Source organism: Lepidochelys kempii, chromosome 13, assembly GCF_965140265.1.
Source record: "Lepidochelys kempii isolate rLepKem1 chromosome 13, rLepKem1.hap2, whole genome shotgun sequence".
Lineage (NCBI taxonomy): Eukaryota > Metazoa > Chordata > Testudines > Cheloniidae > Lepidochelys > Lepidochelys kempii.
Window position 1 is genome coordinate 21,112,557 of NC_133268.1, and position 27,706 is coordinate 21,140,262.

The 27,706-nt window shown below is 41.2% G+C and overlaps 1 protein-coding gene across 2 annotated transcripts in view; it reads right to left on the reverse strand.

The window, feature by feature from the left end:
* The window catches only part of TOP1 (DNA topoisomerase I), an 88,360-nt gene that overhangs the window by 47,060 nt on the left and 13,594 nt on the right, over positions 1 to 27,706 (reverse strand). For both annotated transcript variants that reach the window (XR_012154700.1, XM_073309736.1), the window contains exon 3: positions 10,670 to 10,772. Coding sequence is in view for 1 of the 2 variants with exons in the window: in XM_073309736.1 (XP_073165837.1) it covers positions 10,670 to 10,772 (103 nt within the window). In the remaining variant the exon portion in view is untranslated. The remainder of the gene's footprint in view (positions 1 to 10,669; positions 10,773 to 27,706) is intronic.

Here is a 27,706-nt window from a genome sequence, read left to right on the forward strand (position 1 = left end):
CAGTAGGGCTTCAACCTAGACTTGTGTCTGCAAGTCTACATTGTTCTATTTTCTGACCACCAAATTCTAGTCACCCCGCATTCTTCTATGGGTTTGTTTTTAAAATCCCACCTGCAATTGCATGGCTTACTAAATTCATCCAAATACTACAACAGCTTTTACAGCAGTTTGTATCTATGAATCTCAATGCACTTTAAACAACAATGATTTAGTTCCGTGAGATAGGGAAATGGTGTTGTCCCTATTTCACAAGAGGCAAAGGATCAGAAATTAAATGTCAATATTTTCAAGAGTATCACACTGCTTCTGGGTGCCAAATTTGAGACCCCATACCTGTAGGCCTCATTTTCAGAAGCGCTAGACACTTACGGCTTCCACTTCTGTTGTGCCCAAGGTCTGCAGCTGGGAAACCAAAAATTGAGGTACCCCAAAATAAATCAGTTGCAACTCTTGAAAATGTTGGTTTGAGTGACTTGTTATTTGCCAAATACAACATTAAGGAAATTAGTTAGGGAAGTGGATTGGACTGAAGAATTTATGGATCTAAAGGCAGAGGAGGCCTGGGATTACTTTAAATCAAAGATGCAGAAGCTATTGGAAGCCTGCATTCCAAGAAAGGGGAAAAAATTCATAGGGAGGAGTTGTAGACCAAGCTGGATGAGCAAGCATCTCAGAGAGGTGATTAAGAAAAAGCAGAAAGCATCCTGGGAGTGGAAGATGGGAGGGATCAGCAAGGAAAGCTACCTTATTGAGGTCAGAACATGTAGGGATAAAGTGAGACAGGCTAAAAGTCAAGTAGAGTTGAACCGTGCAAAGGGAATTAAAACCAATAGCAAAAGGTTCTATAGCCATATAAATAAGAAGAAAACAAAGAAAGAAGAAGTGGGACCGCTAAACACCGAGGATGGAGTGGAGGTCAAGGATAATCTAGGCATGGCCCAATATCTAAACAAATACTTTGCCTCAGTCTTTAATAAGGCTAAAGAGGATCTCTGGGATAATGATAGCATGACAATTGGGAATGAGGATATGGAGGTAGATATTACCATATCCTAGGTAGAAGCGAAACTCAAACAGCTTAATGGGACTAAATCGGGGGGCCCAGATAATCTTCATCCAAGAATATTAAAGGAATTGGCACCTGAAATTGCAAGCTCATTAGCAAGAATTTTTAATGAATCTGTAAACTCAGGGGTTGTACCATATGATTGGACAATTGCTAACACAGTTCCTATTTTTAAGAAAGGGAAAAAATGTGATCCAGGTAACTACAGGCCTGTTAGTTTGACATCTGTAGTATGAAGGAGAAAGTAGTTAAGGACATTGAAGTCAATGGTAAATGGGACAAAATACAACATGGTTTTACAAAAGGTAGATCGTGCCAAACCAACCTGATCTCCTTCTTTGAGAAAGTAACAGATTTTTTAGACAACATGGGGAATTATTAGTTAAATTGGAAAAGATGGGAATCAATATGAAAACTGAAAGGTGGATAAGGAATTGGTTAAAAGGGGAGACTACAACGGGTCCTACTGAAAGCTGAACTGTCAGGCTGGAGGGAGGTTACCAGCGGAGTTCCTCAAGGATCAGTTTTGGGATCAATCTTTTTATTACTGACCTCGGCACAAAAAGCGGGAGTGTGCTAACAAAGTTTGCGGATGATACAAAGCTGGGAGGTATTGCCAGTTTAGAGAAGGACCAGGATATCATACAGGAGGATCTGGATGACCTTGTAAACTGGAGTAATAGTAATAGGATGCAATTTAATAGTGAGAAGTGTAAGGTTATGCATTTAGGGATTAATAACAAGAATTTTAATTATAAGCTGGGGACGCATCAATTAGAGGTAACGGAGGAGGAGAAGGACCTTGGAGTATTGGTTGATCATAGGATGACCATGAGCTGCCAATGTGATATGGCCGTGAAAAAAGCTAATGTGGTCTTGGGATGCATCAGGCGAGGTATTTCCAGTAGAGATAAGGAGGTTTTAGTACCGTTATACAAGGCACTAGTGAGACCTCACCTGGAACACTGTGTGCAGTTCTGGTCTCCCATGTTTAAGAAGGATGAATTCAAACTGGAACAGGTACAGAAAAGGGCTACTAGGATGATCCGAGGAATGGAAAACTTGTCTTACGAAAGGAGACTCAAGGAGCTTGGCTTGTTTAGCCTAACTAAAAGAAGGTTGAGGGGAGATATGATTGCTCTCTATAAATATATCAGAGGGATAAATACCGGAGAGGGAGAGGAATTATTTAAGCTCAGTACCAATGTGGACACAAGAATAAATGGATATAAACTGGTCATTGGGAAGTTTAGACTTGAAATTAGACAAAGGTTTCTAACCATCAGAGGAGTGAAGTTTTGGAATAGCCTTCCAAGGGAAGCAGTGGGGGGCAAAAGATCTATCTGGCTTTAAGATTAAACTCGATAAGTTTATGGAGGAGATGGTATGATGGGATAACATGATTTTGGTAATGAATTGATCTGTAAATATTCATGGTAAATAGGCCTAATGGCCTGTGATGGGATGTTAGATGGGGTGGGATCTGAGTTACTCAGGAAAGAATTTTCTGTAGTATCTGGCTGGTGAATCTTGCCCATATGCTCAGGGTTTAGCTGATCGCCATATCTGAGGTCGAGAAGGAATTTTCTTCCAGGGCAGACTGGAAGAGGCCCTGGAGGTTTTTCGCCTTCCTCTGTAGCATGGGGCACGGGTCACTTGCTGGAGGATTCTCTGCTCCTTGAAGTCTTTAAACCACGATTTGAGGACTTCAATAGCTCAGACATAGGTGAGAGGTTTTTCGCAGGAGTGGGTGGGTGAGATTCTGTGGCCTGCGTTGTGCAGGAGGTCGGACTAGACTATCATAATGGTCCCTTCTGGCCTTAGTATCTATGAAACATCACCGGTGGAGCCAGAAATAGGTCTCTCAGCTTCTGACCTTCAGGCCTGGGTCTTTACCCTAAGACTACCCCTTTCCTCCCTTTGCTTTTTGGCAAGGCAACTTACTTCTTACCCTCCAACACCTTTAACAGTTGCCTCTCATTGCTCTTCAGAGCATGAAGCAGCATGGGGAGGGAAGGCTCAAAGATCCTAAGCATCTTGAGCGTTAGCCTGCAAAACCCATTTCTAAGTAACAGTGATATAGGTGGTGAATTCTGAGATTCCCACCACCACCACAACCTTTCTTCCCATTATAAGGCTAACAGAAGCTTCCCCAATAAAACAAAATTCCATCTGCTACTTGTTCTGAGGCAAGAAGGAAAATGTATTTCTTTCTCCCATTCATAAACAGATTGTTTGCCACACCTACACATTCTCTGGGCACCAAAACACAGCTCTGACTTTACAGACAGACAAGTGGGTCTGAAATCTGATGCACTAAATAGCAAAAGCAGGCTCATGCCATCCTGCCTACCTGAAGAGCCTGATTTATGCCAGTGCCGATGTGTTTCGCTTGGGAACATGCTGGTGTTGTAGACTTCAGCCAGTAATCCTAGCAACAGTAACAAGAGGCACATAGTTTCCCCAAACGTACCTATTTCAGCCAGAGAACAGAATGACATTGGCCTGGCACGTGTTTATCAGGCTAGGACAGCAGTTCTCAAACTGTGGATTGAGACCCCATTTTAATTGGGTCACCAGGGTCAGCATTAGACTTGTTGGGACCCAGGGCTGAATCTGAAGCACAAGCTCCACCTCCACCCAGAGAGGTGGGGCTCGGGCTCTGGCCCCTCGCCCCCTACCCAGGGTCATGTAGTAATTCTGTCAGAACAAGATCACGGTTCAATGAAATTTGAGAACCCCTGGGCTAGGATATCTAGGGAAGCCTCCAGGGGAAACACTTCACAGTTTGGAAACTATAACAGAAGAGGGCAACATGGTATCTCTTCCAAGGCACCATCCTTAACCTTCAGAATAGGTCTCAGCCTTCCATCGGAACGCTACTCACAAGGATGCCTAAAGCTACGATTAGGGTGGATGTGTCACATTTTGAAGATCAGAGAATCCTTTTCTGTCCATTTCAGACTTTACACACTACTTGTTTCCCTCTTTACAGAAAGATGTTATGTGATGCAGCCATAGGATTATGACATGTAACCTATTTCCTTACAGCCCTTTGTATCCTTCCTTTTGTCACCGCAGTTGCATCCTTCCCTGCAGAGCTAGCCAGATTAAAACCCAAAAGTCAGACTGCGAAACCCACTGAAGAGGATCAATACAAAGTATAAGGCCTTATACCACTACAGCTAACCCCCCACCTTCCTGTTCAGGAATACATTGTACTGTCTAAGCATATATATACACCCATATATGCACCCACACTACAAGGCTGTATGGGTGTAATTATTTCAGTAAAAAAGGTCACCCTCCCTAAACAGACACAGTTATATTGGTACAACATTTGTGCTTAGACCAGATAAATGCTGGTTAAAGAATAGGCCTGCTTAAACAGTAGTCTTGCTGCAACAACACTTGGAATGCGGCAGGAATGTGTCCGATATCTTGGAGGAAACAAGAGAAATTAATTTAACACCTCATGTAATAGGCACACATCAGCCAGTGCCCCACAGCATACCACCAGCTTGGTTTCCTGTCTCTCCTTTTAGAAGGTTTGTATAATACAATATCTCAGAGGGTTTTGGGGAGACAGGGGAAGAATGATGGAAATGTTAAGTTCCACAAAAGAAATCTGTCTCCTTGAAAACTCTAGCAGTATTCCCTCGTTGAGCTGCCTGGAGGAAAATGTGATAGAGGGTTTTTTTTTTAAAAAAAAAAAATTGGGGGAGGGAGCGGAGAATGTGCATCTGGCAGCAGCTGCTTATACTGTGATCAGATGGAAAGCCAGAAGTGGAAAGTGTTTCCAAAGGATGGCAGATGTGCACATACACAGCTTCCTTCTTCAAACCACAGCAGCTTTGAGTACTTTAAACACTGCATTCTCCAGGTGCCATTTATGTACATCAACAATCCTCTTCCTCCCCTTCCAATGCCTTTTCTATCCCAGCTTCAGATCACAAACAGGGAAAGATGCTTTATCTGAAGCATCTCTATTTCCCCTCTAATTTGCTCAGCTGTAATTAGCTTGTAGTAGCACGGCTGTGTATTTTCTACTATTAAGCATCAGAACTAGTTGCAAACAGCACTTCAGTGTGACAACTGATATCTGTCAGAATCCAACTGAAGCTTAAGTAATCGACAACTCTCAATTTATAGAAATCTTAAACCAACAGGGATAGTACAGAAGTTACACTGCCTGACTTACTGCAATGCTGTTAGAAAGCTGTGATTTCATTCAGACCAATAAATACTGTACTAGCAAAGGTCAAGTTTTCAGCTGGCCTGCAGTTTTGTATTCTCATTGTTAGAGATGCACCACCTCAGAGCAGAAGTGGGTGCAAAAGCCTGTGTGGGCCCAAATTACACAGCTGAGCTACCAGTTCATGAGAAACCGATCCCATGCCTGCTGAACTTCCACAGACAATGGATCAGGTCCTTAGTGAGCACAGTATTTTGGAAATAAAACAGAAGGCCAGAGCTGTAATCATCAGTTGGAGACAGATGAAAATGAAACCTCATGAGTATGTAAGCTCTTTGGGACTGAGACCAGGCAGAGCATGCATATTCTAGGCACTACTGGAAAGTAACAGTTTTACTACTAGAAGTCAGTTTTTCCACCAGATAGCAACCCAAGGTCGATTGTGGACACAGGGAGGGAGCCAACCCTTTTTGGTCTCCCCCTCTACCCCCAGCAAGCACAAGGAAATTTTCAAATGACCTTTTTCCTCTACATCTACAGATGACCAACCAGATTTCCTCCCTCTTCTCCTTCCCTCTGTCATTTAGATAAATAGCTTGGGAGACAACACATGAAATATGGTAAAGAAAACAGGAGAAGCCCCAGAATTTTCCATTATCTGAATTTACCTGTGTATGAGAGACAAGTAGCTCCTCTCCCCATCCCAATTCTTGTTTTTGGCAAAACAAAATCAATAAATCACCACTGAGAATTGGGTCTATAATCCCTACTACACCCTCAACATTTGTTCAAACGCAGAAGATAGCAAGAGACGTTTTGTAACCACAGTGAACATGCAAGCTGGAGGAGGATTTTTCTGAAGCTGCGACACTTGTCATGCTGACAATTTGGATCAGTACTGCCAATGTGGGGGTGGGGAGTCTCTTCACTCCATACACCACAGTACCAGTTTTCTGCTGACTTCAATTTACAGAAAGCCTGCATTCCATGCACAAAACCCAAGACACACGGAAGAAAGAATCTCTTGTTACTTCAAGATTAAAAAACAACAACTGATCTCTGTTAAAGGCTCTGATTCAAAAAGGCCCATTATTTTACCAAGTCTTTTTGTTTGATAAATGACCTTTGAAATACCTGGTTTCAATGTATCACAGATTAATTTACTGCATTTTGCCTTTCCAGGCAAAGAAGTCTATATTTAATGTATTCATTATTCCTTTATCTGGTATTTATTTACAAAAAGACTTCTGAGTATTACTCAATACATTGACGTAGATCTATTCTTTGATACAGAATTTGCTTAAGTAGGCTTTGCTGTATTTATTTATTTTTAAACAGGGCAAAGAAATAAATAAAAACCCCTGAAATGTACAAGAGTGCTATTTTCCCCCAGTTTACTACATCTGTACTTGAGTGGTTAGGATATAAAACTGTCATCTAGTAAGTGGGAGAGGATGAAACCAGAAAGTGAAATTGAAGAGTTATGCATACGAGGCCAGCACTCTTCTACCACATGAGATCATGATTATCTATTTTAGGTATTTTAAAGCACTTATCACTTGGCAGCTCAGAACCATGATCCGACCTCCCACTCACACAAAGACAAGACATAGAAATTATTTTTATGCATGGGAATGTTTTTGCCCTCGACAGTAGTTTATAAAACAACCTTGTTTAAGAGAGATGATAGAGCTGCCAAATTATTAGAGACAGACAGACATGGAGAGCATAGGTCCGCTTCCTCTACAACCAGGAATTGTTCCTAATTGCACACATTCAATTATAAATTGTACCTTTTGGAGCAGGGAGATTAGTCTGTGGCCCCCCGCCTCCCCCATCATCTCCCTTATGAAAAAGGAACATCTATTGATGTGTTATACACGACACATTATGGAGGTGCTAAAGGCAAATCTATAGTTAAGGCTGACTTAAGTTTTGCACTGAAAGAAAGTATTCCACTTCTTATGTATGAAAAATACAAAATACACACGTCCTCCACAAGATTACAGCACTTAGCCGAGTACAGAAAGAATTTTCTGAGAATTTATAAGCAATTCTGTTAGTCTGAGTTAAGTTTCTTAAAGGACCCATTTCTAATTTTCACACCAGGCGTCAGACCTTTTCTGGTCCCTAATGATCTTAATAATAGAGCAACACACTCTTCAAACTCCCCATATACTTAACACTCACTGAAATCGCATGCATTAGCTAAAATCGATTTTTTTAAAAAAAATACTAATAGCTATGTTTGCAGTTATACTTCATAGGTAAAGTTTCTCCTCCAGCACAGGCAGACACATATGTACTACTTCAGAGTTCTTTGGGGAATTCTATCTCCCATGGTTCTCAATGGGACTGAAGTCATGGGCTTCCCTTGACCAAAATGGACCATTCACCAGCTCTTTTCCACATCCTGATAACAGAAGGGTTACCATCTTCCCTAAGGGCAGCCTGGCTTCACTCCAATATAGAAAAATGAGAAGTGGTGGCCATTTTGCAACGCAGCATTTCTTCATGAGTTTCTGGGAATAAGTCCCATCCCCCCCCCGCTTCAGTCTCTAAACAGACTGTTTATCCTAAAAATAATATTTTCAAAACCTACCTGTTGCACCAGATATATTCAAAACAGTAATAGTAAGAGGGACAATGAAAGGTACTTAAAATGAGCCCCAGCCAGTCCACATCCAGTCACCAAATCAAACTTAAAGAAATCACCAAGAGTGTCAACATTGTTTAAATAACCATAGTTTGAGGTAAATTATGACAATTCCAATATGAAAGAATTTTTTGTTTCCAGGAAAAAGTTACAACTTCTTCAGGAGTTTTTATATGTTCTGCTCTCACTGCTCTGACCCTGTTGTCCTCTTCCTTGAATCCCCTTCCCTAGCTGACTTTCATCCCTTCAGATTCAAATTTCTCATCCTCACCCAAGAAGCTCTACATCTTTGCACTGGTTTCTCTCCCTACTCATCATCTTGCTTCTCAATTCCCCCCCAGTCCTCTGACCTTTCTACTGTGTCTCCTCCTCCCACACTTAGATTCATGCCTTCTGTTATGTCTCCATTGGAAGTCTCCTCACTTCTCATCCACCATGCCCCCTCTTCTTTTAAATCTCTTATTTCCATGAATCTTCCCCCAATAGTTTTCCTCAACACTGATCTCTCTGTGCCCCTTCTTCTAAAACTGCTGCCCCATATTTTGAGCGCACTTTATAGGTCAGGGATTATTATTTAATCAAGGTTTTATATAGGCGGTGTATATATTATGGAATTGTACTGGTGAATACTAATAAGAAAATTTGGGAAAGAAAACTTTGCATAATAAAAGGCAGTTGTTTCCACAAGTCAGTCATGTCTGCTTTAAAAATCATTTTATTTGATAGAGCGAGCAGCTGCTATGCCGTGCATGACTGAGTGTGGACAGGGGTAGAGTGTGGTGTTTTTTAACTGCTCCTCAAAAAAAAGTCCTGAAGTGTTCTTAATGTGAGTGTAATGTTATTATCCCAGGAATATCAGCCTGCAGTCACGACTGACTGATACAACAGGCCAAATATATTCACCTTCAGGGACATATTTTGAAAAGGCTGAAAATGCACATAAGCACATGTACCTGCAACTTGTGTGCACAAACTGGAGAAGTGAACTGCAAAAGGGAAGTTAGGTGCCTCACAGACCACTTGTACATAGGAGAGGTAGGTCAACAATATTAGGTAACCATTCACCAAAACTAGCAAGAATTTGTTGTACACACTCAGATGTGCCAGGCTTTTCAAAACCACAGGCTGCAAGTACAGCATGTGTACCTGTTAAAGAACTCACTGATTTTTTTTTTTTTTTTGACACAAGAGCTTTGAAGTATTGCCCTCAGGACAAGCAAGTTACATAGGCAGGAGTGCTGAAGGCTTTAGACATAATGGGCCAGACTGTGATGCCTGTAGTCACAAGAGACAGTCTATATATCATGAGTAGTCCCACTGACTTCAGTGGAAACACATGTGGAGTGAGGTACTATATATAAAGCCTGCTGCAGTTTCCACGATATGCATCTGAAGAAGTGAGCTGTAGCTCACGAAAGCTTATGCTCTAATAAATTGGTTAGTCTCTAAGGTGCCACAAGTCCTCCTTTTCTTTTTGCGAATACAGACTAACACGGCTGTTACTCTGAAACCTATACAATGTGAGTAAAGCTATCAATCTGACCCAATGTGAGCTTAATTTTTTTCTCGCCCACAAGAGGACCAAGAAGCAGTCTCTACTAGTAATCACTTTCAGTATCTCCATTATAACCTACCCATTCCACTTGCTCAACTTCAAGCTGCCCAAATGCTATTTAAAAAAAAAAATATAAACCAATAGTTATGAGCTGTTTGAGAATTAGAATTGGTGAAAGATTTTTCCACTTAAAAAAAAAATCTTAATCACTTCCCCCCCCCCCCCCCAAGAGAAGGCAGCTCAAAACATAAAAGTGAGCTTTCAAACTTCAAATATGGAAAACACATTAGGATGTAACTGAAGGGCATGTGCTTTGTTAACTTCGCAAAAAAGATGGTTTTAAATTTAGGTGAAAAACATTTGGAAATGTAGAGCCAAGAATGCACAAAAAGAAACTGTGTTAAGTAGTAAGTTGAGAAGCTACAGACTGATGCAGTGCCAATATGTGAGCAACGAGCAGAACATGAAGTAGTAAGATATTTACTATAAAAAAATAAACTTAAATAATAAAAATAATCACAAGAACACCAAGTAGTAAGTTTGCAATATGAACTTGGCCACAATGCACCAAAATATCTGACATTTCTGAAATTCTAAGATGCATAATGTAATGTTTTTGTTAATGAATACACACACAGTACCACAAAAAACCAAAAGTATCAACAGTACTGAGCTAAAGTTTGCACAGTTTGGCAGTTAGTAGTTATTTCTTCAACTGATTTTTTATTACACCAATTTACATTAACACTGATCTCCATTTTTAAGATTATGTGAATTAACCTGTACATGTAAGAACACCTGCACTTAGAATCATAGAATCATAGAATCATAGAATATCAGGGTTGGAAGGGACCCCAGAAGGTCATCTAGTCCAACCCCCTGCTCGAAGCAGGACCAATTCCCAGTTAAATCATCCCAGCCAGGGCTTTGTCAAGCCTGACCTTAACAAAGCCCTGGCTGGGATGATTTAACTGGGAATTGGTCCTGCTTCGAGCAGGGGGTTGGACTAGATGACCTTCTGGGGTCCCTTCCAACCCTGATATTCTATGATTATGACTTATATGTGAGCATTCTTTTAAACACTTAAAAATAGCAATACTGTGCATATTAATCACCACATTAACTCTTCTTATGAAGCCTTGACTGTGGGTGAACAAAGGTTTTGGCAACAGTGACCTGGCAATTGATTTTCCTCACCTATTGCTGTGCTTAGACTTTTCCCGGTCTTTTTCCTTGTCTTTCTTGTGCTCTTTGTGCCGGTGTTCTCGGTCTTTGTGTTTATCTTTGTGTTTGTGAGAATCTGTAAGCAGAAGAGGAAAGGAATTAAGAAATAAAATTGGGAGTAGTGAACTGTGTGTCAAGTCATCAGCTCCCTCATGCAGCTTTGTATTTATTTTGCTGTTAAAGTATCCTTCACAATAAAATACAGGAACAAAATCTCAGCTTTGAAAGGTCTTACTGTACTAATTTGACACATCATTGCGTTGGGACAAATTAACTCAAGATAGCAGCAGCTGCATTTATATAGAACTTTTGTTCCAACAATTTTGAAACGCTTTACAAACATGAAATCACAATTAAGTCTGGCCTCCTGGATCTAACAGTTAGGCCACACTGCCTCCAGCAGCATTTAATACTAGAGAAGAGACCTTTAAGGAACTGCAGTATACTACTCTTATCCACATGGTGAGTGGGTTGACTGGCATAGAACAAGGCAAAAGCAGCCCACAATGGAAGGCTGTGAACCTTCTCTCTCAGTTTTCTGCAGCAGAAAACAGCTCTTCTTTTAGAGTCCACAACAGCACAAAAACATGCAACTGCCTTCAAGAACAGACTAGACAAGTAAGATGCCTCTGACAGCATTTCATGATATGCACGTAGTAGGTCCCAGGTGGAAGCCCAGCTATGTAGATCAAGGCTAGTCCAAATAGCAGGAGGCTGAAGTTTAGACAAATACAATGGTTTAATAATTTTATTTTCAAAAGTGCCTTCTCCCAATCCCCCCAGTGCTTGTGGTACTGTGCACTACGATTGGAACAAAGTCCTTTAAAAATACCAAAACAAATAGATGGCCCAACACAGGAAAAACAGGGTTTGGGTCTTTTGTTTGTTTTTTAAAGCCTACCTCCAGTAGAAGATCCCATTGTCCCAAAGAGGAGATTTTAAAAGTAGCCAAGGTTTCAAGTACAATTTTGTTGACTTGAAGTAGAGAGCCACCTAATTTTTGTTGGTTTCTTCAGTGATTGCTTCACAGGTTGAACTGCATGCTATATTGTTTACAGTAAACACATATGCAATGCATCCACAAGAAATCCCTCCCTCCCCCTCATTCTAGGTGCACGCTTCTTAATGCCACTAACAGGTTAAGTAGCTCTCTTCAGGACATCTATTTATCAACTAGAATGCTGTGCCAACTTTGATTCAGAATAGATGGAATAAACGCCAAACCTACTGTTTAGCAGCTCCATTTGATTTCTGATGATAGCCGCATTTCCATAGTGCCTTGTGTCCCAGGATCTCAAAAGTCCTCACAAACGTATTAATCCTAACAACTCCCCTGTAAAGCAACTATTATACCCAATTTAAAGATGAGGACACTGAAGCACAACAATTTAGTGACTTTTTTATAATCAGGTAGAAAATCTGTTGCATGGAACCTAGGCCTGGTCTACGCTACACAGTTAGGCACCTTAGGTCAATCTAATTATCCCCCTAATTATTCCTGTGTCTACACTACAGCCTTGTTCCCGCAGATGTAAGTGCCCTACTACCCCAACACAACAATTCTACCTCCATGAGAGGCGTAGGGCTTATGTCAGTGTAGTTAGGGTGACGCAGTGTCTGTGTAGATGCTGCTTTACTTATATAGGCTGTTGACTGTCTTGTCAATTTCAGGGCTCCTGCCGTGAAATTGACAAGAAAGGGGAGCAGCTAGAGCCCAGCTGCCCCCTCCCCCCCTTCTATGGAGAGCTGGAGCCTGTGGGAACACTGGCTGTCTTGTCAATTTCAGGGCTTCTGGAGCCTGAAATTGACAAGGTTGCCTGGCTGATGGGGAATGAAGAGAGGCAGAGAAACCCCAGGCAGCTGCCACCCATCCCTCCCCTGCTCCTGGAGGGGAATGGGTAGGCAAGGGAGGGGTCAGCCCATCAGGAGCCTGTGAGGCAGCCAGGAGGTGAGAGACCAGGCTCTCAGCTCCCCACCAACTGCCCCTCTTAGGTCGGTGGAAGCGGCCCTACTGAGGACGTGCACTACTGACTCAGGGAAGGTAGCATGGACATGAGCTACCATAGCAATTACTGCGGTGGCTGTAAGTCAACCTAATATAGGTCAACTTAAGTTTCTGGTGTAGACATACCCCGAGTCTTGTGCTTCAAACACAAAATCATTCTTTTTCTTGCCCAAAACTGGCTCAAAGATCCTCAAAACATTCATTGAGTTATAGCACAACAATACTAACAAAATAATAAGCCAACAAAAGTTCAACTTAATCTATTGTTACATGTACCTTCAAGTACTGTAATAAAGAGGCATAAAGTAATGTATAACATTCCAAACTCCCCATTTGGCTTCTGCTCCTTTCCTTGCTTCTGTTAATTCAAAATCCCTTCCTAACACTCCTCAACCTAAGGTCTTATCAAATACATAAAACCGCATTAACAAACTTACAGCTCAAGCAAAGATGACCTAATCTATGACATTTTGGGTCACAGAGTGACAGGACATTTCTGGATTTTAGTGCTGCAGCTTAAACTGTGTAGGAGTTTTTAGCCATGTAAGCAGCAAAGTATCCCAGCCTGCTGAAGCCTTACAGCAATCTTTCAGCAAATTCTAGGCAGGTATATTTACAGTCTCAGAACTGCCAAGCAGGGATTTCTTGTTGTAAAAAAATACATCACACATTTCCATGGCAGTATGTGCCAGTCTTGTAATTTTTCAATTCAGTCACTAACTTGAAGCCCAAGCAGTTTGGAAACTGCTGGGGTGTCATTCCACAGGACCTTTCTCAGGGATTCTTAAAGCAATGACTGAAGTAAACCACCACCCATTTACATGTGACAAATGGACTAAATCAATTACAACACTGCTGTACATAAAACTGTGTGAACTCACTTATTTTATATTGCATCTGATTTTCAAAGAGGCACACAGAAAAAATGTGACACCACAACCCTATCAACTGTCTGCCAGCTCCCTCAATTCCGAAGTTGGAAAATATTTATTTGGGGCTGTGCTATTGAAACTATTCTTTTTTTGCCCAGAGAGCAGCAAGATTATTTATTTTTTTGACTGGGGAGGAAAGGGGGGACAGCACTGTTCTCCATCTTCGCACCAGGACTCTCTTCCAACCAAGTGCATTTGCTTTCCATTTAAAACGGACGTTTGTTATTGGCCAGCTCCTGTTGGAATTATTGGCAGGGCCACAACCAGTAAACACCTGAGTCAAGCTTAGACAGGAACTCTCTCTGTGTAATTTAGAACTAACTCTGTGACTTATCACGGGAAGCAAACACCACAAAACACATATACTGGAGAAGATGGGATTTCATTACAAAGTTTTATTGAAAAAGATAACACCATCGACTACTTCTACCCAGGTGGTCAGGAAATCAAAGAAATGCTCCTCAAAAAGAAAGAAGTAGCTATAATCCTAGCTCCCAAGCTCTTTCCTAGAGAGCTAGTCTGCAGATGGATGTGAAGAGAGGACTGGCTCATTTTCAGGCACAACAGCAGGGGGTACAACAACAGTGGTGTCTCTGGACGGTGGGACTAATTCTGCCTCTGAACGTTCACGTCCCTCCCACTTCTGTCACTTCCTAATACTAAGAGGTTGTGGGAGGGTGCTTTAGTGGGAAGGCTGGAATATTGCCACGTGACAGAGACCAGATGGCAGATGGAAGTGAGCGGGGAGCAGGCGGCGGTCTGTTCTGTAGGGATTAAGGGAAAAAAGGGGCAAGAGAACTTTAGGCAAACTCACTCAGAGATGGAGAGGTACCTGCCTACGGAAGTGGAGCAAGGCCAGGATGGAGTGTACAAACACTGGAAGTACAGGATGAAGAGGACAGACGCACAGAGTAGCCCTGACTCTTAGTGAATACCATTTTAAGTGTCAGAATTGATGTATCTGCACTGATCTCTACAAGCAATTAGATTAGGATGGGGACTGCTCCCAAAATAATCTTTCTTCAGAAAGAATATTTCACTGAAGTATAAATTCCATCAAAAGACAAAATAAAATCAAGTCTATCAAACTCACTCATGTTAAAAAAAGCTAGAGGGTGGGATACTGGATTATTCAGAAGTAGCAGGATAAGGAAATATTTTGTTTGTAGGTCATAAAAGTCAGTCAGTCAGTCAGTCAGTCAGTCAATCTATTTACAGGTGAACTGCAGCTGCGAGTCATTACTAATGGCTATTTGTTGGCTTGCCTGAAACAAGTTCAGTCATCTCATTCCAGTTCAGGTATGAGTATCACAGAAACCAAGGTAGGCAGAGAGGACATGGAAATTGAATTCCACTGGTTCCTAGATGTGATTTCCCAACCCTAATCAGCATCGGGGCAATTAAAGGAAGTGTACACAACTATCACCTCTTCTGTGGACAGACTGGTTTTAGACTCCAGTCGCTTTAATTCCAGCACCTACCAGCAGAGGAAAAAGATATTTTCCAAAATAGCTTGTATAAAAATTGCCCAACTGGACAGACTTGATAAATCCATCTTCCCTTTAGATCCCTTGGAGTAAGGAATTCTCCTTGATTCACAATGGTGTTTGGGGTTGTTTCCGTCCCCCTCCCCCCCCGCCATTCATTGGCAGGGAGGGGTAGAGAAGGCTGGTACACTATGATATAGCATTATTCTAAGAATGACTTGAAGCAAGCGGATTTTGGTTCAGGTGCTAAAAGGGTCCTTGGAGGTTAGACTGAAAACTTTCACCACATACATGTTACAGCTCAAGTAATTGTGGCAGTGTAGCCTTTTTAAACAGTCATTGTCCCACTGTCAAAAACAAAACAAAAACTAAACTATTTTACCTTAACAGGCACCAGATTAAGAGGGTTTACTGTAGCAGAAAGTTGGACATATACAGATTAGATCAGAAAGAAAACCTAAACCATAACATTTAGCAGTTATTCAAGATCTTTAAAGTGAACAAAGTGACTTGGTTACGGAGGGAGATAATTTACCAGCCGAACTGTAATCCCATTTATAAACTTTGCTCTGGGGAGGTTCTGGTTGGTTTTTAAAATGTTAAGAAGTGTATGTTACAAAGAAGAGATTCAGACAGCTTTCTACAAGTACAAAAGCAAGAAGGAGCAGAAAGGCAGTGGCAGGGCCCCCATGCATCTTATGAAGTACCAGATGTATAAAGAGGAAGCGAGATGGGTAGCAGAGGGAGGGGGACTGGGATCTAGAACTCCAAATAGTTAGAATCTTTCTGCAACCCCAAACAAGTCACCTAAACTTTACATACTTCAGTGTAACCAACTTTAAAATGGCAGTAATGCTTCTGTACTTGCAGGCATTTTGAGAACTTTAGTTATTTATAAGACATTGAGTTCTTCAGGTAAAAATACTATAGAAATGCAAAGTTTGATCATGAAGTTAAAGTAATTATGAGACTACACCATGTTTCTGGATTTCAATTATGTGGGATTGGCATGAAGAGAAGAGATGTACTTGGCAAGGAGAGTGGTTGCTGTTCTAGATGGGAAGGAGATGGTTTAAAAAATAACAGTCACATCCAGGTATCACTGACCATACAGCCTGAAAGAGAGGCAGGAGCGAGGGCAGAAAAGAGTAATCAGAAGAAAACAGCAGCACCAGAAGGAGGTGGAAGACGAAGGTGTTTTCCAGATCTCTGCATATGGTTGGAGGTAAAACTGGAATTGATATACCCAATTGGCACTTCTAAAAGATGAAATATGGATTTGTGGATAAACTGGACTGGGATGAGCTTCCTGTGAGACCTATGATAAGTCGCTTAGTGCCTCAATTTCCCCAACTGTGGAACAGGCATAACAATTCCTACTTCAGAGAGGTGCCATAAGGCTTAGCTCATTAAATGTTTGAGATGAAACATACCAGATGAAAAGTACCATATGAAAAAAGTACCAGATGAAAAGTACCATAGAAGTGCTTAAGAAGTATTCAGAGTAGCAGCCGTGTTAGTCTGTATTCGCAAAAAGAAAAGGAGTACTTGTGGCACCTTAGAAACTAACAAATTTACTTGAGCATAAGCTTTCGTGACTGAATGCATCCAATGAAGTGAGCTGTAGCTCACGAAAGCTTATGCTCAAATAAATTTGTTAGTTTCTAAGGTGCCACAAGTCCTCCTTTTCTTTTTAGAAAGTATTATAATTCATGAAACAGCCACATATGCCCATTTTAAGACAGATTCTGATTCACCTTAAATTATGTGGGACTGGATAGTTCTCTGGATTTTAAGTGGGGAACCATGCCAATTTTTGCTCCATTAGAAACACTGGGGAAGATGAAAACAACGTTTGCTCAATAAGAAAAACTAGATTGAAGAAGAGAGTGGACTTTTATTTTCAAGCACTACTATGTCCCAAGGAAGAAAATAGTTTTAGAGCTGTTGAAGCAAATTTACTAGGCTCCTACTTGCTCAGTTAGAAGCAACATGCTTAAAAGGCTTTCTTTCAAGAGCAGCCTGAAGTGTGACCCTTAACCAATCGAGTTCGAAAGTATTCCTACAATGAACACTACTCCAGATTACCTCTAGCCCACAGCTAATAAAATCACATCCATACACAGGGATCAGGGAAGAACTGGCTGGCCTCAATGAAATGGGAAGACGCTCAGTATTTCTAAAGCCTATTAGACTCTTTTGCGGTCTAATTAAAACAATACAGATCTATTCAGACCCATTTTATTTCTGCTCATCTCCAGTTCAGATTGGTTAGTTTAAAGGGGTCTGTTATATTCCAAGTGATGGTTGGGGTAGACATCTCAGTTCTCCCTTCCTTAAACTGGATCACAAGACGGAAGATTTCCACTTCACTGTGCAATAATTATAAATCAAAATAAATGCTGGAATAAACTGTAAGGAGAACACAGAAAACCCCACACAGGAGATAACAAGCCTCAGAACCAGAATAATGCTAACGACTGATGCTGCTTTTGAAACTCAAATCATCTATTTTCTAGACCCACTAGAACAGAAAGAATACAAAAATAAACCAGTGATAATTTCAGGATAAACAAGGTAGATTGGCAGAATAATCAAAATAGGAACTTCCTAAATTAACGAGCAGCATGACAGTGCTCCCAAAGTGTTTTTATTTTTCTTAAGTGAAGACGACAAGGAAATCTAGCATCTCCAGTCTAAATCCCCCAACTAGAGACACACAGACTCCAAGAATCCTCTGCCTCTAGATTTCCTGTTCATTAAGCAGACCCAGCAGGTGACAGACAGTACTGACATGTATGAAAGATGGTCATCAACGGTGGAATATATTGGCTACAAGACATGGAGCGGAGTCTTGCTCTCCCTGAAGGCAGATTTTATCAGTGAATGTAATGGGAGCAGGATGAGACCTATGGTCTTGTATCCTGCTAAAAGTCTAACATGGCCCTGTAGTTAGAGTTCCAGAGTCCCCAGGATTCTGCCCCTGGTCAGGTACAATGGGATAAAGGCAGATACCAGGTACTTTTGTGGCACAGAATTTTGATACGACACTGTCTTTTCAATAAGGGAAAGAATCCATAGAATCAGCACTTTTTGTTAGTCTTAGATTTTAAACCCCCTATATTTCCCATTGCTGTGCTTTACCAGTCGTCCCGTCTCCTTCACCCTCCCCCAGGATGGGCCACACAGACTCTGAAGAACTAGAACCAGCCACTCTAAGGTCTTGCCTACACTGCACCCCAGTGAAGACTACGAGGGTAAATTCTCACTCACACTTTAAGGTGCTATATAAACAAGACCCTTCATTTTTGGTGTTCACTTTGTTTACAATTTCCTGCCAATATATTGGTGATTATTACAAAAATTAAAAAATGGGTGAAAATCGGTTTAATTGGCCAGAAATAAAGAGCGAGCAGTGATCACTAATACCCACCCTTTGTGTGACTGAAGACTCCAGGATACCAAAAGTTGAAGAAGTCAGCCTGAACTCAGGTTACACTGGAATTTTAATAACGTGAACAAGCCCGTAGCAGGTTACATTGGAATTTTAATAACGTGAACAAGCCCGTAGCAGGTAGGTATTTTAGCAAGAGGCAGTGGGAAAGTAGCCAGTCCATAGAGAGGAAGGATGGCTTAGTGGTTAGGTCACTAGCCCAAGACTTAGGAGACCTGGGTTCAAAGTTCCTGCTTTACCACAAACTTCGCGTGTGACCTTGGGTAAGTCACTTAGTAAAATTATGTAAAAATACCTCCCTACTGGTCAGGGATATTGTGAAGAGAGATGCATTCAAGATTGTGAGATATTCAAATACTACAGGAATGAGTCCCATGGTCTGGATTTGGTCTAGGAGCCTAAGAAATTTACATTAGGAAATATTTAGGGCTGTCAATCACAGTTAACTCACACAATTAACTCAAAAAAATTAATCATGATTAATTGCACTGTTAAACAATAGAATACCAATTGACGTTTATGAAATATTTTTAGATGTTTTCTACATTTTCAAATATATTGATTTCAATTACAACACAGAATACAAACTGTACAGTGCTCACTTTATATTTATTTTTTATTACAAATATTTGCACTGTAAAAAACTAAAGAAATTGTTTTTTTCAATTCACCTAATACAAGTACTGTGGTGAAATCTCTATCATGGAAGCTGAACGTACAAATGTAGAATTATGTACAAAGAAATAACTGCATTAAAAAATAAAACAAAAATGATAAAAGGAGGTTCTCTGGGGGCATTTTTTTAAATCCATGAAGTGTCAAATCTTTACCAGAATATTGAGTTCCTCCCCTCACCCCTGAAGTTATATTCCTCACCTCTGAGCTAAATGCAGCAAACAAGCACAGCAAGAACAATTATACCTACTGAGAAACCAAGGGCCGGGCAGTGGTTTATGTAGGATCACACACGAATGGAATTTTAGTTTAAATGTTGAAGAAAAATAGAATTTGGGGGATTAGTGGGACAATGTGAAAGACACTTATCCAATTCTGAGTTAGTACAATATCAGGCCAGTCAGACTTTGAAATGACCCCTTAATACAAAGCCAAAGCTTTAGCAAAGAACTTTTATTTCATTCTTCATTGACAAAATATCCCAATACATGCTAGTGACATTCTTTCTCCATACAGAGAAAGAGGGAGAAAGAAACACATGCAAATAGGAATACAAAGGAAGTGCCAGGAGTCTTTGGAGTCACGCTCACAGCAAGAATGACATGCAGTAATTACAAGCACTTCCTCATCTATATAAATTCTGCTCTTCAGTTTTCCAGAAGTGTTCCCCATGCAGAAGCTATTGCAACATCACAGCCACGTTTAGACTTCAGAGCAATCAGCCAACTGCAGGAGATAATGTGTCCTTTACTTCAGAATCAAAAGCAAAATGGCCCAGTTAACCCTTCAGCTCCTGGATGACTGTGTAAAGTCCTTTGTTTTTTAAATCAGAACTCTTGCAAGCTAAGTGCAGTGTAAACCATCACTAGATGAAAAGGATGGCTTCTTGGCCATACACCTAAGATTTAGTGTAGTATCAGTTGGCACAACCTATATCAGGGACTATTACTATTTATTGACAACTGAGTATTTGGCACTGCACAAATGCAGTGAGAGGAAGACAGAACTTTATGGACTGTATCCTATCCTTGTCGAGGCACAGACTTAACCTAATAGGAGTTTTCCATCTTTATTCACTATAATGTAACTGACTGCATACCTCATCATTAGAAAAGGTGAGGAACGACACAGTTCCTAGCATCAGTCAAATTTCCAAAAAGAGATTGAGAATCTGAAGAAAGTTTTGGTTTTAATGGTACTTCAACCAACAGGAAATCTGCTCTATTGTCAAGAATAATTACACTGTAACAGTGTTTGTATTAAACTAGAAAAATATTTTCACTTGCTCTCCGTACAGCACAAATATCTTAAATGGCTAACATTTTTGGACACACTAAAAAGATATTTGTAAAGCTTTCATTAAGCCCTGTTTCAGCAGCAGGGCCACGCTTGTGTCTCAAGAGCGCCTCAAATAGTGCTCGTATTCATACTAACGCAAGGCAAGGACATGTCAGATACCTCTGTATACCTTGGGCTTGATCCAGAACAGGGTGTCCTCCAAGTAAGAACTTCACTGAGGAACAAGAAAACACAGGGTGAAATCCAGAACACAGTGAAGTCAGCGAAAAAACTAACTTCATTAGGGTCAGGATTTCACCCATGGTATATACAGGGGAGCCACTCTAGACTGAAACATATGCAACATTCCCAGTGAAGAGATTACAGTGATATATGATTATTTTTTAAATCTCTCTCTATAGAGAGGTTGTAGTAGGCATGACTCGGCCTCAGGCATTACTGGTCTCCTACATACTTTGTCAAGAGCTGCAAGGAGATGCACTATTGGAAATAGTTTATAGCTTCATTGCTGAGCATGATCAGAGTATGAATTGTGGCTAAAAGATCAGGATGGGCTTAGTAGAAATTCAAGTTTTGTTTTTGTTTTTAATTCTTTTTGCAGGTCAATCCTGTTGTTTCCAGAAATATAAGATTATACTCTGATCCTGCAACCGAATCCACTAGTGCAGATCCCTGCATCTATGCAGAAACCTGCTGACATCAATGGGACTCGCTCCACACAAGAGGAGCCATCCACATGCTGATCTGATTGGGGCGAAAGTTTGTCTAAATTTGTTCCAGAAGAGCTAGACAGCCCCATTAAGTTATCTCACTCGGCGCTTGTCTTCACTACAGAGTTAACTCAGGTTTTTTCTTGAGTACTTATGTTCTTACTGCCCCAACACCGCACATTAAAGCCCCTCTCACTTATATGGTGATGCTTTATACCTGAGCTAGCGGTCCCATCAGGGGTATTATTAACAACTATGCAGTGTGACTGTTCTCATTCCAGCTACACCAACTGAGTGTCAGTCATCTGAATCAACTTTGCAGGGAAGACATACCCTTCCAAAGGGAAAGAAATGCAGTCCACTATTTTCTCCACTATTGGGCATTGTAAAACTGTGTTCCTGTTTTATATCTCAGCCACTACAGACCATCTCCAAGCAAAGCGCACTAAACAGTAAGATGGAGTAGTGGTTCAGTGCTGACTGAGAAGAGGGCACACCGCTTTCTGAAGTGGCTATAATTTCTTTGGGGGAGGAGGGGACAAGGATGCAGGGAGAAGTAGTAGTCAGACAACCTTAGCTTTGAAGTTCTGTGCTATTACTGTAGGTGTTAAATCATTAAGCAATAACAAGCACAGCTCCTAGATCTCAAGGAATTACTATTCCTGGGGGAATTCTGCCCCCCCCCCCCCAAAATTCTGCAATTTTTATTTGTCAAAATAACACTACATAATCATGAATCACCAGTTTCAATTATTGTGGTAATTTATTTCAAAATACCTGCCAGCAAGTATATCTGTAACAATACAGACACACAGAAAAAGTCACACAGGTATACAGAATTAAAGAAACCCCTATGACAGCCCAGTTCTTGTTTCTCTGCCCCTCCGCCTCCCCCCCAAGTCCAGCTGCAAGGACCCCAGCCAATACACCTGAACCCGCTCCAGAACCTAGCTGTCTCCCCCCCGCCCCCGAGCCCAGACACCCATCCCCCTATCATCCAGGGATCCAGAAGGACACAAAGTCTGTTGCTGGGTCACAGGTTTGTGTGGAGTTTCCTGAGCCACCATCCCCTTCCCTCAAGGTGTGCAGGGAGCTGCAGCTACTCAGAACTCTCTACTCTCTCCCCTTCCCCCCGCCTGCAGTGTTTTCTGTGTGTGAGCTGGGCTCTGATGGATCCAGCGGACCCTAGCGGCGGCCAGCAGCACTGCAGCCCATTTCTAAGGGGGAAAATGAAATTATGTGCAAAAAAAACCACATTAATTTCTGCACTGCACAGTGGCGCAGAATTCTCCCAGGAGTAAATTACTGAAGTAAGCCCGAGCAATAAGGGCCGTTTGTTATTCTCTTCCAGAGGAATCTGAAGAGAAAAGCAATCAACCGAAATAGCTTGTTTGCACACAAATATTTGTGAGATGGGGGAGAAAGAGAATAGCTCTTTCCACATGTGCATTTGGGGACAGAGATGGGAAAGTTATAGGGGGTCATTTAACAATTCTGGTGGTTATGTCTGTTGTCCTTATAGTCAAAACATGCAGTGAGCAGTTTGCATACGCAGTCAGTTTTTAAACAATTTGGTTGTGAATTTTAAGTGTTAGGACGCTCAGAGCTTTGAGTGGCTGCCTTATGATGATCTTTACATAAAAATCAAAATTAAGTGCATGTGTATTTTAATGTTTTCACATCCACTGAATGCTCAGGAAAGATGACAGTTTGAAAGCTCTAGACACTGAAATCATTTTACTTGTTTTGTACCTAGACATACATCAGAGGAAGCAGCAGCACAAACCTCTCCTCCATTGCCCTGTCAATGTGTTTCAGACTGGACGGGACTGCTTCTAGGACTGAGAGCATACCTTCATTGTTCTCTCCTGAAGGCAGGAAGTCATAGCTCACAACCATTCAGACTAGCAAACTGCTGTTTATTCAACAGCATCAGAAGAGAAGTCTCTGAAAACAGCTGCAGTGATTTCTGAAACTCCAGAAGCCAGATACTCTTAATATGTCAATAGAGTGTAGATGTATTTCTGTTAGGCCATTCGAAAGTTTTAAAGAAGTGTACCTATTTTTCTTTAAAGCTATCTGCTTCCTTTGGGAGATAAGAAGAGCTGCCTTAAGTCAGTTTTACTTCTTAACTTCAGATCACTGTTTTGGAACAACCACCACTAAGTATTAAGGGTCCAGGAAGGAGTAGATAGTGAGATGTGGTACAGGTACAATAAAAAGGAATTTTTATATATTCTTAGAATATCAATAAGTGAAAAATTATTCTTGTGATGCACTTTTAAGATTATCTTAACATCCCATCCCAAAATAAAGTTCTCCCTGAATAAGAGACAAAGTGGGAGGCTGGATGACAGAATAGGTCATAACACTAACTTTCACTTGTGGAGATCTGGTTTCATCCCCCTTTGGGAATGAGCTAAACCTAGTTTCTAAAGGACATTTGTCTACATCACATAATTTGGATGTCTATTCTATATATATTTTTTTTAAACGTGCTCTTCACTGTAGTATTTCAGCGCCTGAGCTCCTTCTCTCTGCTCAAGAGAAATATTCCTGACTGGAGTAACAAATCAAGTGTGAGGTGCAGGCTTTTTCTTCACCGCCAAAAATGGTGTTTTTTAAACTCAAGATAGCTATCTTGATATCAAAATGCAATTTCTTGCAGTGAAAACATAGCCAAAGATGACTGTTTTCTAAAGCTAAACAATATTAATTCCTCAGTTTACTAAGAAAAAAGAATAATGCACCAAGCCTAAAAACAAAAAAGAAGTACATTTACATTAAATAATGCTGTATTTATTACAGCCAGAAGTTCCCTAAAGGTTGCTCTCTCAGTGGGCTATATACATCTCAAAATCAGCCCTGTCATACAAGATTAATTTGGAATCAGAAATTATCCAGAAATGTCAATAGACATTGCATTTTCTGACATCCCCTCCCATCGTCTCATCTGACTCAGAGTAAACAAGGAAATGTTTGACAATCAATATCCAGGTTATTGCCCTTTAGAAACACCAACCTGCTTTCAGCAACTTTTTTTTGCCAATTAATCGCAGATAGAGCATCATTGCAAGTTGAGATTCAGACCACAGGATTTAGGAGATCACATAGCACTAATTCTAACAGTAGCAGCACTGTTCAAAGTAATATTTTGATTTTTCAAACCCTGCTTGTGTCCCCCCTCCAAAAATTTTTTTTTAAACTGCTCAGTCTTCAGAACCAATTCCTGGCATGTGCCATTTTCAAATTCCTGAGCTGTAATCTGATTTGGGGACACAGAATAACAAAAATAAATAAATAAAGAGAAACCTAAAAATCCCACAGAAGTACTGATCCATTTTTATATCTCCAACCACTACACCGATACCCTTGGGTGAGTTGGTCTGAATCTTTAATCTGCTTTAAAGTGAAGACTAACAAAAAAGGTTTTTTACCCTCCTCCCAAGCAGTGACCTATCCTGGCTGCTCCTAGGTGCTGCCCCTCCCTAAGTACTAGCTCCACAGCTCTCACTAGCTGGGAACTGAGGCCAATGGGAGCTGAGGGGGCGGCGCCTGTGGGCAGAGGCAGCACACAGAGCCACCTGTTGCACCTCCTCCTAGGAGCAGCGGGGACAGGTCGCCGCTTGCAGGGAGCTGCCCAAGGTGAGCGCCCCCTAGATCCGGCACTCCGAAACCCCTTCCATGCCCAACCCGCTGCCCCGAGCCCCCTCCCGTGCTCAAGCTCCCTCCCTCTCAGTTAACCGGAATTTCTCACTTACCAGCATCCGCCATTCCCGCAACATGCTGGATAAAACAGCTTTTATTGTATTTTTTTTCTAACACGAAATTATTCAACGGTTTCTGCTGTATTTAAAGAGTGAAAACTTCCTTAGTATAGTGAAACACTATTTCCAGAGATGAACTGAGATTAAGCAATCAGGCTAGTGCACAAAAGAAAGATGTTCTAGCATGAAAAGACACTACTAAAACTGTACTTACTAAATAAAACCAGCATGCTTATATCCGCTCCATTCGAAAGCTAAACACATTTGCCAAGTGCAAAATGCTAGACACTTCTCCTTCCCACACTCATTACCCCAAGCTTTATAATGATGATTAAAAGTGAGATCCAAAAAGTTTTTCACCATCCTCCCAAAACGTTAACACTAGCTAAAACAGCTCACAAAGGAATACTGGGATTGGATATGGACGGCTTGATTTGGGGCTTGCTGTCTTTGGTTATGGCTAAAGCAATGGGCTCCTGGGCACTGGAATACCTCGAACTCTCTAGAATCCAGTGTAAAGAGAAAGGTAACAAGATGAAGAAAACCCCGTATTTACAAAGGGAAAACAAATTTTTAAAAAGCTAGCCTTGAATTTAGCAAAGAATGCAATCATTTAGTTTATCGTGAACACAGTTGCACAAAGATAGATTTCTCAAGAACAAGAAATCATTTTACAAGAAACAATTCAGCTAATGTATTCTTCCAAAAGCAATCTATGTGAAATATAAGCCTTAGATGGATTATATCTATACTACATCAAGGCCTTGAAAATGCTCTTCCTTAGTGCCTGATGATTCTTTGTCATTCTAATGAAGTAAAGAGATGAGCTATGGACAAAATCCAAGAACAGATTAATTCATGGCTGATCCAATCAATCCTATGGATACTGAAAGTAACTCATTTAATCTCACAAAACAATGTTATTGGGCAACAAAACTGGAGATGACATTCAATGTTAAGTGCAAATTTAAGCCATTGGAAAATATAATCCAACTATACATACAAACTGATGGGGTCCATAAATGGCTATATAGCCCAGCTTCTGGCAGTCAGAAATTTAAGGACATCCAGAGCATGGGGTTGCATAGGGACCATCAATAACTGGGTGTCCCTAAACCTCTGACTGCCAGAAGCTGGAACTATATGATGGGATGGTTCTCTCAATAATTCCATCTGAAGCATCTTGCACCAGCCACGGTTGGAAAACAGGATACTGGGCTAGATGGACCATTAATCTGACCCAGTATGGTCATTCATATGTTCTAATACACTGTGCACTGAACAGGTCAGTTTCAGTGTGAAGACAGCTCTGAGAAAAAGCTGATAGGCTCATGAGAAAGATAAATGCTGTTGAGTGTGTATGCTTTAAGATATATACATAGGGACATGTGTGGAGAAAATAGGGACACTTTTTAACTCATTGAAAGGAATGAGTGGAACAACAGATACTGGACATAGGAGGCACAATCTCTGAGGAGGTAGAGCTGTCACCTCTTCCTTCAACCACGAAGCCTGGGGCTGATGGACTGTTAGCAATTCAAGTGTTTCAGCTTGCAGGAGCAGCATACAGGGCAAGAAGAGAACCTAATAGGAGATCCAATTCAGCACATCATCAAACAGAGGAAACTGCAGACCGGGGCCAAGCATAGTCACACCCCCATTAGCTACTTTCCCCCAGTAAGAGACAGTTAACACACCCAAGTATTTGAATGCTTGGCACTTTTTGTATTGGCATATTTCTTCTTTAGAGTTTATTTAAACAGACCATATAAACCTACATGTGCATTTAAGATTAGTGCCTACATGTAAGTATCTGAGGATGCAAACAATACAGCAAGATGCCAGTTAATTCTTTATAACTAACTAGAATATTAAAAAAACCAAAACATTTCTGCAGCTATAAAAATAAAAGATTGCATCTTTGATTTAAACCTATTTTAATAAAACATAGCAAGCTGTCCTAACAAAAGGCCATTCAGCACATACAACAGGGAGTATGACTAAGATGTGCCTCTGTGTCCTTTGAAGAGATTCCTGAGTGGTGGTGGAGGCCGGCAAGGAAAAAGTCTGGAGAAGAGAAGACTCAGAGGGCACATAACAGTTTCAAGTACATAAAAGGTTGTTACAAGGAGGAGGGAGAAAAATTGTTCTCTTTAACCTTTGATAGGACAAAAAGCAATGGGCTTAAATTGCAGCAAGGGTGGTTCAGGTACGACATTAGGGCACACTTCCTAACTGTCACGGAGGCTGTGGAATCTCCATCATTGGAGATTTTTAAAAGCAGGTTAGAAAAACATCCGTCAGGGATAGTCTAGATAATACTTAGTGCTGCCATGAGTGCAGGGGACTGGACTAGATCAGCAGTTCTCTACCAGGGGTCCGAGGCCCCATTGGGGGCCGCAAGCAGGTTTCAGAGGGTCTGCCAAGCAGGGCCAGTGTTAGACTCACTGGTGCACGGATCAGAAAGCTGAAGCCCTGCCACCCGGGGCTGAAGCTGAAGCCTAGGCTTAGCGAGGACCCCTGTGGCATGGGGCCACGTGGAACTGCCCTGCTTCCTACCCCCCAATGTTGGCCCTGGCTTTTATGTGCAAAAAAGACAGTTGTTGTGGCACAGAGGGGCCATGCAGTTTTTATAGCATGTTCAGGGGACCTCAGAAAGAAAAACGTTGAGAACCCCTGGA